The sequence below is a fragment of the Pelmatolapia mariae genome, linkage group LG4, assembly GCF_036321145.2.
Source record: "Pelmatolapia mariae isolate MD_Pm_ZW linkage group LG4, Pm_UMD_F_2, whole genome shotgun sequence".
NCBI lineage: Eukaryota > Metazoa > Chordata > Actinopteri > Cichliformes > Cichlidae > Pelmatolapia > Pelmatolapia mariae.
This window is the reverse complement of record NC_086230.1, coordinates 34140001-34150732: the sequence shown is the minus strand read 5'-3', so window position 1 is coordinate 34150732 and position 10732 is coordinate 34140001. Positions and strand designations below refer to the sequence as shown.

At 48.1% G+C, this 10732-nt stretch overlaps 1 protein-coding gene across 1 annotated transcript; it reads left to right on the top strand.

Moving 5' to 3' along the window:
- On the top strand, nt 1–7744 carry ubald2 (UBA-like domain containing 2). The gene is made up of 3 exons (XM_063472516.1): nt 1–347; nt 4999–5055; nt 7357–7744. The coding sequence occupies exons 1-3, from the start codon at nt 228–230 to the stop codon at nt 7708–7710; spliced, it is 531 nt and encodes a 176-aa protein (XP_063328586.1). The 5' UTR covers nt 1–227; the 3' UTR covers nt 7711–7744.
- The last annotated feature ends 2988 nt before the right edge of the window (nt 7745–10732 follow it).

Here is a 10732-nt window from a genome sequence, read left to right as displayed (position 1 = left end):
GTACTCTCTCGCCGTGGAGCCGTCCAATCAGTGACGCGTTGCTCTTTGTTGTTGGCGATGACATGAAAACATTGTTGTTGCTGCTGCGGAGACTCACGGACAGACGAGCAGGAAGGACGGAAGGTTCGCGGGGCTTCCTTCAGGTCCGGGTTTAGTTATTATCCTTTTTTTATGTTTTAGAAAAAAAGGTGGCAGTTTTTGTCTGTAAAGGAGCCGCGGGAGCAGCCATGTCGGTGAATATGGAAGAACTGAGGCACCAAGTGATGATAAACCAGTTTGTTTTGACGGCTGGCTGCGCCGCCGATCAGGCGAAGCAGCTCCTCCAGGCGGCCCACTGGCAATTCGAGGTGAGTGGGAGGTTTATTCACACTTTGAGTCCTTTTATTAACCCCCACGCGTGGTTTTGGTGTACAAAGAGGTGCCCGTGAACTCGCTGTGGTGGTTGTTTTGAGGATTTGCCGTGCTGCCTCGCTGCCATGCGCTCCCGGGGCTAGCGTTAGCCGCCTAGCCGCGCTGAGGACGTGGTGTTCAGCTCGATGCTTTTTGTTTACATTCTCCGTCGCCTCGCCGTTAAGCTAGCTGCTGTTAGCCGGGTAGAGAGGTAGGGCGCTCGGGTTGGACCAGGGCTGTGTAAGGCTGGAGGAGAGCGGTGTTTATTTTGGCGTGGAGATGCCGATAAGATAAGATGCGCTGTTTTTCTTCCGCTCGCATTACTCACAGATCATAAACTACAGGTCAGGCTTGTTTACCGTCAGAGCTCGCAGGGTGATGTGATCTGATGGATCTGCCCCTCCCTGCCCAGCTCAAAAACAATCGTTTCATCACGTTTCCTGTGTGAGTTTCTGGAAGCACAGCGAGCGGCTCTCTGCGTGTTTGTGTCCGCTTCACGGAGAGGATAAAGAGGTCAGACCGTGCGTGCTCCCCGCTAAGCGCCCTGACATTGATCCCGGTGCTGCTCGGTTATATATAGACCGATTAAGATGCATTATCCTTCCAGCTGTTCCTATACACGGACCTCCGTGTGCCATTAACACCTATTAGAAGCTGAAGCTGGCTGGTGGAGGTCAGTTTGAGCTGCTTCTTCGCAGTTTTCCCAACGTGGCGCTCATGTCTCAAACTATGATTCAAAGCCGAGAAGTCCTCCTCTAACAGGGCGAGGCAGGCCTGCCGATAACAGAAGAAAAGCCTTTAGCTGCTCGTTGTGTTTAGTGGGAGTCATAAAATGCGTGGTTGAGCTGCTGGTTCCCCGCTTTTTACCCTCTCATGAAGAAAGTGGGTCCCGTGATATTAATCTGACACACATGCCGGGGACGTGACTGTTTACTGGGCCTGTGATGGTCAGGCTAATAATTCAATAAAGCGTACAGCGTAAATACACAGGCCAGCTGTAAGTCATTACAGAGGGCTCTGTGCTCACTGGAAAATGAAAAGTAGCCACTATTGATCAGATTTTGTTGAACAACAAACTTGGAAATTTCTATGAAGGGACGGTCATGCTCCCTCTGCTCCTCACTGGTTTCCTCTTTCATTGCTAAACCGGCCTGTGCTTGTTTCATTCATGTGCTGCAGCACAGAGCGCTGTGTTTTCGCCAGTTTATGAAGAAAACACACGCATACTCGTGTTTGCAGTGACATGGTTTGAAATCCTCCTCAGCCTCTCTCTAACCACCGATCACAGATTGTGGATCGGATTAAGACTTGGGGATTTTCCTTTTCATGGATCCAAAATGTTAATTTAATGATCTCAGAGACTGGATCGCTGGAAGAAGTCTGACATTTTTATTTTGGCCCATCTTTAAAAAGCAGAAATGCACAGACTATGCTGAGCCTGATAAGGCAGGAATGGCAGTCCATCAGCCATTCCTGAAAAGTTGTTTCACTACGGTTCTGTGCTACCTCACCTCACAGCAATTTGTGAATTTTATTCTTATTCAATGAAATAAATAAAGGATAAAAAAAAGATTTAGGTGTACCCAGGTCCTGTTTACAAGTTCTGCCCCCATCTGTCTGCGTTTGTGTGGATGATTTCTCCTTGACCACCTTCCAGAACATCTTACTGACATTTCATCAAACGCACCCATCCGCAGCATTGACCTGCTGAACAGCTAACGGACACCTGAGCTTCCACACCTCCGTCTGTTGCAGCCAGGTGCTGCACCGGGAGGGGAGGCGGCGGTGATGTTTGGAGTACTGTCAGGAGTTGGGGTTATGACTCTGATTGGCTGAATTGTTTATTTGGAAAAAAGTGCTGTGCGCTGCTACTTTGTGTGTGTGACTGGAAACTGGGATTAAGGAGTGTTGTTGTGTCTCCGGAGTGAGTCACTAACCTTCACGTTACCTGGACAACATAACACAGCTGAATCCTAGAAGACAAAGCTGAGGGAGAAGCACGGGTTAGAGGTGCAACCTTGGTGTGAAGGACGCGGGCATTCGTCGCGTCTGAGACGCCGGACTTGCAGTCAGACCTCAGTCCCATGCTAACACGTCCCCACAGCCCGGCTGTTATTTTGTTTTGGTGTTTGCTGAATGAAGAGAATCGAGCTGCAGTTCCTCTAACGTCCACTGGAGGCTCCAGCAGTTAGTCAGTCCCCATAGACTCCCATGTTAAAACATTCCAGCAGAAATAAACAGGTTTACAGCCTGATACACAAACTCGTTCAGTCTCCGTGGATAATTTCCTCCTTTAGAACAATCGTCCAGGTGTTTACGTTCACGCTGGATGTCCTGCTGACTCACAGTTCAAAATAATCTTTATTTATCTTGCCTGTGTCACTTGCCTCTCACTGACATCATACAGACCCAAGAGTAGAAGAAAGTTTCAAAGTTTGCATTTATGAGGAAAAATTGAATGATGTTAAGGAACCGCGTGGCTTCACACCACAGACCTTCAGCCTGTCTGTCAGCTGGCTGTGAAGAGACGCATGGACCTCAAATAATCCTGAGATTTAACCTGTGGACGAGTAACTGGAGTAACAAAGTTGGTGCAAGAAGTTTGTTTGAGGGGAAAGAAAGCTTTTAAAATTGTAACTTTGAAACATTTACAGTTAGTTAAAAACAGACCCGAGCGCTGAGTGACGCTGGCAGGTCCAGATGAGTGTTTTGTGTTGATTATCATGTTGATGATGATGACTGTGTTTTTGTACAGTGTTGACTCGTTCTGAGCGAACACAGTCACACGTGAGGAGCCTGAAGCAGGAAATGTGTTCATGCTGTTTTTGTAAAATTACTACAATGACAGTGAAAATAGCTGCTGATTAACTTCCTGTCGAACCACCCGGTTTGCTCCTTTGCTGAAAGAGGAAGTTTCTTTTTGTGTTGGAGCTTCTGGGTTTTTTTTGTCCTTGGTCATGAGGCACCAGAGTGAAAGTAAAAGCCATCACGCCGCCGCGAACCGTTTTCCCTCTGCAAAGACTTTTAAAGACACTCGCAGGTTACCAAGTTTCCTGCAACAAACCAGAAAATTAAACGAGACGAGACAAAGAGCGGCTCTTTGCACAATAGCGGCCGAGCACTTTCGCTCTTTGAGATGGGTGTCACGTTGTACGGCAGACATTCCTGCGCCGCCGCTGTTGTTAAACAACCACGGCTGGGGGGAGGGGGAGGGAAGGGCATGGCATTCATTCAAGTGTTGCGAACAAAAAGAAGAAGCTGAGGCTACGCTGAGCTGCAAAACAAGCTCACACTCCCTGTTCAGGCCACAGGAGCCCTGCAGTCCCACAGTTATTGCAGACAGTGAACTCAGCATGTGTTGTTTACTGATATCAGCTCATCTCCAAACACCACATTCAATGATTGTTATCTGTTATGCACAGTTAAATATTGTGCTGGTTTTAATGTTCCTGCATGTTGAAGATGCTGGGAACAGTGGAGCTCTGAGGCGTTCGAGTACTTAGCGCAAAAATCAGTCCACTGGCTGTCCTAGTTTCAAGTGTTGGGAATGGAAAGTCTAAAGTGGTCCTCTCCTGGTTAGTTCCCACCTGTGGGATGACTCCCCCCCCGCAACACACACACTCCCTGACAGTTTCCCGTCTACAGCGTGAGTCATGCCGCCCTCGAGTCCTCGGGAAATGTTTTGTAGCGTCGGGTCGGCTCCGTCTATCGGCCCGGTGTTTCTCCTTCTGCGATCACGGCGTGCGTTTGAGTTCACAACAAAGATGACGCATACGTGAAGCCAACTCGTTTCCCTGTTTCCACAATCAGGAGAAGCACTGTTTACGTTTCAGGCTGCTGTGAGGGAAAGCTGGAGAAGTTCAGCCGAGACGAGCGCTCGTGTTTTGTCTTCTGAAAACTCGCAGACCTTCAGAGATACGAGCGTTTGAGTCAGTCCAACCCAGTTCAATGTCACACAGGACGAAACAGGAGACGCTGATTAGACTCTTTGTTTCTTACTTCACTGCCAGTGTTTCTGCGGCCACAGCTGCTTAAATCTGAACATTTTCAGCGTGTTTCTGCAAACATGAAACTAAACGTCTTTTGGGTTTTGTGAGGTTGTCTCTGGCGGTTAATGCACCGAGTCAGGAAATGAAAAATGATGTGACACATGAGTCGATGATCATAAATAAGTCAGTCCTTTTATAACTGATCAGTTTTCCTGTTTCAGTGATTATTGGTGTTATTGGGTATGTTATCAATGCTTCCAGGCCCGATGACCTCGGCTGTGAAATAAGCTCGTTTTCGTTCTGTGGCTTTAAAAATGTTGTCAGCTCTGCAGGAAGCTGCAGATCATTTCTTCAGAAACAGAAAGTCTGGTTTTTGTTCGCCTCCCTCGGGGTTTCACCCTCAGCAGCTCCGCAGAAAAAAAGAGTCTCTGCGGTCTGATGACTCAGTTTCAGGTCCCAGCATGGAGATGATACGTTTAGCCCTTTGTGTTAATGATGGTGAAAGGGTGGGGGTATGGGGCGGCCCTTCCTGTCTGAGGTTTTGGGGGAAATGAATGCGTCCTGCTTGCTTTCCATGTGGAAACCTAACTCGTCCTTCTGCCTCTCTTTCTGTCTGCAGACGGCCTTGAGCTCCTTCTTCCAGGAGGCCAACGTCCCCGGGCATCACCACCAGATGGTAAGTGCATGAAAACGTTACAAAGGGTGGGACACGGCCGCTCCAGCTGTTTGGGAGTGAAACTCAGCAGCTAGGTTCAGATTTATTTTGTTCAATACTCATTAAAAAGGTTTGATTTTGATTTTATGAAAGTCTTCTGTGGTTGTGGTTGGCTGGTGGGGGTTCAGCGTGGCGATCCACAGGCTGAACAGTCTCTTCCTGCATCCACTGGTTGGTTTAGTCACAGAGAGCAGCAGAAGGTGGAGGGCGAGCTGCTCGCACACAGACGCTGTGTTTGTGTTTGAGCGCTGTTAGGACGACGGGCGTGTGCAGCCATAATAACTGTTTAATCTCCAACTGCAGCCCTGTAATTTAATAATTACCGGCTTATAAAGAGAAAATGTGCAGACCTGCGTCACAGTGAGCAGACAGGTGTGTGTGTGTGTGTGTGTGTGTGTGTGTGTGTGTGTGTTCTCATTAACTGTCTGAATCTCATGCTTCTGCCTCCCTGGATCCGATCCTCGGTCGTGCTGGGACAGCTGCAGCAGGCGTGTTTTGTTTTCATTCCTCCTCCTCTGGTTTGTGTGCATGGTTGGGAGGGGGAGGGGGGGGCATGTTGAGGCAGTAGGCTGCTTTGTTATTATTTTGGGTGACATCTTCTTCATGCACTGAAGCAACTCAGCGCTCTGAGCGAGCATCAGCTGCCCAACTTCCTCTTCCTCCGGGGTGCACAGGAGGAGGAGGAGGGAGGAGCAATGTGGAGCCTTTATTGTGAAATTAATAAGTTTGTTTGAGGCTCAGAAAACGGCAGAGTTTGGACTCTTTGCCGTAAGCACAAGTATTGACAAATTTAGTGGAATATTTTAGAAAAATGTAAAAAATATTTTGAGTACAAACAGATTTTCGGAGTATGGGGGGAAATGGGAATCCACATGTGTCTGTAAACTGATGAACTATTAAAGATAACACTGAAGTCTTGAGGAAATAAAAAGCTTCCAAAGAAGAAAACGGGAAACTCTCTGAGGCGAGAGTTTTGGGCCGGGCGCCTGAGACAGACGGCGACGTCGGCCCGAGGAGCTCCAGCTGTATGCGCTGAGAGAGCGAGGCCACGAAGGCTCCGCGGGAACCAGCCAAGCGTCTTCTTTTCCTTCTTAGACGCCTCAGAGATTAATGAGAGAACGTGTGTGTGCGTGCAGCAGCGTCTCGGAGCTTTAATAAGCACCGATCAATGCTGTTCCTGTTCCTGAAGATCATTTTTGACTTGTAAGTGAAAGTTTGATTATTTGGCTCTGTGTGAGGTCACGTGGCGCGCCCGGCAAGCTGGTGTTTTTGTTCTTGGTCCAACATCATCGGTGCGATGCATCAACATACAGCATACCACAGAACTGGTTCTCCGAGGGTCACGGGAAATCTACAGAGGCGAGGCCGTTTGTAACGAACACGCTGATCCAGCCTGAACACCAGCAGGAAAATGCCCGCAGGTTTACCGCCTCTGCACGCCGTGTACCTCGGTGGAGAAACAACACATCCGGCTCATTGTGAACATATGAGAAGGCGGAGCTCCAACAGGCAGCGTACAAGTCACTGTGGTCATCCCGCTGTTGTTTTGGTGACACAGATCTGTGGCTACAGGCACAACTCTGTTTGTTTTGGTGTGCTCCGAATTGACGTCGCTAAACATCACCTCATGAGGTGGGCGGGTCCCACGCCGTAAAAGGAAGTGGAAGGGCTAAAAGATTTTTTACACCTGCACACAAAGGTCTGCACCTGAGACTCGGGTTCAACCATCTGTACCACATATGGAGGGTAATTAATGTCAGTTTTATCTCGGGAGCTGGTGGAGACTCCAGGAAGTTCCTGTGACCTGCCAACAGACGGTTATTGCCCCCCAGTAAACCATAAACATAAAAAAATATATAAATATGGGTGCAGCCAGCGTGTCGTCACCATGGCTTGGGTTTTGGTTCCACCGTGTTGGTTTATTGTCTGCGCTCTCGCAGCTGCTGACCTCATTAAAACGAAGCTGTTTAATAATCTTATTTTCATCGAGCAGCATGTGCGGCTCCGCCTCCAGGAGCCTTAGAAAGTCCAGGTCGTCCAATGGGCCTCCTGCTGACTTTCCTTCTCTGTTTTTGTGTGTGTGTGTGTGTGTGTGTGTGTGTGTGTGTGTGTGTGTGTGTGTGTGTCAGTCAGCAGAGCTCCAACTCTTTACAGTTCAGGTTTTTCTTCTTCTGACTTCACATTAAAGCATTTGAAGTTTTACAACAAGTCCTCCAGGCTTTTATTTTGAAACCATCCTCTCTTTCTCTCCTCTTCCTGCAGATGTGCACTCCCAGAAACACCCCTGCCACACCACCCAACTTCCCCGATGCCATCACCATGTTCTCCAAACTTCGGGCGTCCGAGTGTGGCTCCGGCACGGGCAGCGGGCCCTCGCAGGTGTCCATGGCGTGCTCTCCACCGACTCACTCCTCCACGGCGGGATTCGGCTCCTTCTGGGCTTCCTCGCCACCCAGCCACCAGCCGGCCTGGCTGCCCCCGTCATCGCCCACGGGCCACCACATGCACCACAATCACTACCACCACATGCAACAGACTCCCATGTGGCCCCCCGTCTCCCAGCCCAACGGCTCCCAGCAGCCCCCCGTTGTATCGGCGCTTCACGGACAGAGATGAGGCTGAGCGGCGGGCTGAGTGAGCTCGGGCAGGGCGGGAGGGTCTGGGGTTTTTGGGGCGGGAGGGGGGAGGATTTCTTGTTTCTCGTTTCTCTGAACTGAACACGAGCAGTTTGGCTTCGCTGCGAGCCGGAGGGCGACACTGGAGGGCGACACTGGAGGGTCTCCGAACCCAGCCACACTCTGAGCAGAACCCCAACGGAGCACTTACCGAGGATCGGAGCCATGAGACGTGATTTTTAGAGACTCTCTTTTCATTTGTCAGAAAAAAATCAGACAGGAAGTCAACAATAACCAGCAGACCAAGAGGAGGACGAATCAGACGTGCGTGTGCGTGCGTGTGCGTGCGTGTGCGTGTGTTTGGAGCATCAACAGGTCAGCCACAAAGTTTCATTTACAGCCAAAAAAAAAAGTGAGGAGCGCTCCGGCTGGGCTGCAGACACTAACGTGATGTCAGAGATGATCCCAGTTTGTGCTTCTCATTGAGCTCCGGGTTGTTTAAGGATAGTTTTTCTGAGCTGGATGGAAAAATGTTCAGTTTGCTGCACACCTGCCAGATGTGAACACAGCTGGAAGTGAGAAACTGTGCCTGAGGCAGAAAATTGAAAATAAATGTAATCTTGTTTATGTCCAATGATTCTTTTTTTTGTCGTTCTGTTCTTTGCTTCACGATTCCTCACAATTAAGTCATGACAGGAAAAAATCTAAACCTCTCGTTTCCACCTCCTGAATCTACAGATGTTTAATTCCACTTAGAAATAAATAAAACTAAACACCTGCTCCGATTCTTTCACATCTGCTGATGTGATGAAATAAACTGCAGATATATGAGAAGGTTGGACAGAACGTGACGTCCTCTGTCTTCATCTGGCAGTCAAAGCGTTACCTTTGCACACAGGTGCGTCTGAGGTTCTTTCAGAATGATTCAGGCTTTTTTTACTATTTAAATCAAAAATGGGACTTAAATCATCAAGTTTGCGTTTTATGTTCACGCCCAGAAGCCACATCAGTCTTTCATAAGCAGTGTGTGCACGTACTTCGGGGCACGCGTGCCCTCAAATTAAAAAAACTAAACCCAAATATCTCCTTTTTTTTTTTTTTTAAATTTCATATCTTTGTTTGGATTGAGATCTTTAATCTTTATTGTGCAGCAGATTTGATATTTTTTCATCCAGCTGTGCACTGATACAGATGCACTGATGTAGACGAGCTCAGTAACGTTCGCTGGCGTCTGTGGGTGGGGTCAGCTGTGATGAAGAGCTGAGTGCGGCGAATAAATGACAGAAGAAGAAGAAAAAGGTCAGAAATGAGCTGAGATGGAAAGTTTGCAATAAGCTGCTGATGTGAAGCCGGATTAGAAAGCAGAACTTGGTCGCCTGTCCACTTTTCTGGGTTGTAAATAAAAAGATTCCAGTTGAACTTCGATCTGAGAACGCTTCTATTTTTTTAAGGTCGGCTCCTCCGCCATGTTTGTGTCTGCGAGAGGTTAAAGGTCGACTCAGCGATTTCCACACAACCTTTCAGACACTCAAACGCTCCTACCTCCACCTGTCTGTGGGGGCGGGGCCCCGTGCTTGCTCTGAATGTACTCTGCAGGACTTCCTGTTTGACAAGTCCTGCGTGCGTCACGGCGAGTAAAATAAAGTCGCGTTTACGTCACGAGGAAGAGGAGTGAGGAGTTTTCAGGTTTTGTTCTGACAATCAGCTGTTCGTGAACCGCGTTTATTCGCTGCAGGAGGGGCGTGTCGGTCTCTGACGTCGGAGACTCTTGTTAACAGATTTAAATGATGCGAGGGAACTCGAGCGCTGTGAGCTAACAGGCTAAACGCTCACCTTTAGAGCAACGCCTGCACGCTGTCAGACTTTATTGTGACGTAACGCTGTCCAAACGCTGTTTACGCCAAATTCCTTTTTACAAAGCGAGGACATTTTCAGCAGAACGTCGCGGCGCTGAAATGGTGGGAAAATTGTTGCCACAGTCAAACACGTCGTGGGTCAAATTTAATGTTTGACTCGTCTGGTTTAATGTGACGGTGTCAGGTTGTAGCTGTTCGTCTCTGCAGAAATCCAACCCTCCGAGGAGCCCACGCGTTAACCCTGAAACTGAACTTAATGAAGAGATTTGCTTAAAATTAACTAAGAACAGATTCTTAATCAATCGTTAACAGTTTGATCGACACTGGTTCGATTGTTGGAGCCTCGATCGGCTCCACTGGTGGAAGCGTAACTGAGTATTTAGAGTTAAAGATGTAAATGTAACAGTCTTAAGCTGAGTCTTTGGAAAAGTTTAAGCGTGAAACATTTGGACTGAAAATCAACTCTAATGATCGGCTGATCGATCCCTTTTAAAGTTTAATGGTTTCCAGTCCATCATGTCAGTAAACGCAAGTTTGGTTTTAAAAAACTTGAATAATCTGATTTTTTCCAAGTTCAAAATTTCACATTTGCGACTGAACGCACCAAACCTTTGGTTTATCGGCTCAGTCGTTGGTGGATCGCACAGCTGCTGCCAGCTTTTCCACAGTGAAATGCGGAGGTCAGTGGACGCCTTTCAGGGTCCGAGCTTCAAAGAGTGAAGAATGACCTTTTAAAGAGACCTTTTCCTAAAAGTCTTAGCTCTGACGATGCGTTCGCTGACCTCAGGGCAAATTGTTTTTCCAGTCTGAACTCGCTCTGGACGAGTTGAGGCAAATGAGGAGCGGCTGGAAGGTGACCTCCCGCCTGGTTTGTTGTTGGCGACGATCCGCGGGGTTCGGAGGCTCTGTTTGAGATTCCCGCAGCGTGGATTAACCGGCCTGTCCACACTGCTCCTACTCTTGTTTTTGCAACATATTTTAGGCCTTTCAAATCCAGCTGAGGACTTCACAAACTGGTCAAAGGGTCATTAAAAGATGTTTTTAGCTCTGGTTACTTCCTCACAGGCTCTGATCCACGACTCTTTTCTAGAGATTTCTCTCATGTACTTTGTTTTCACTTCCTTTGTTTAAATTTGTATTTATATGTTTAATAAAACAACTTCTGAT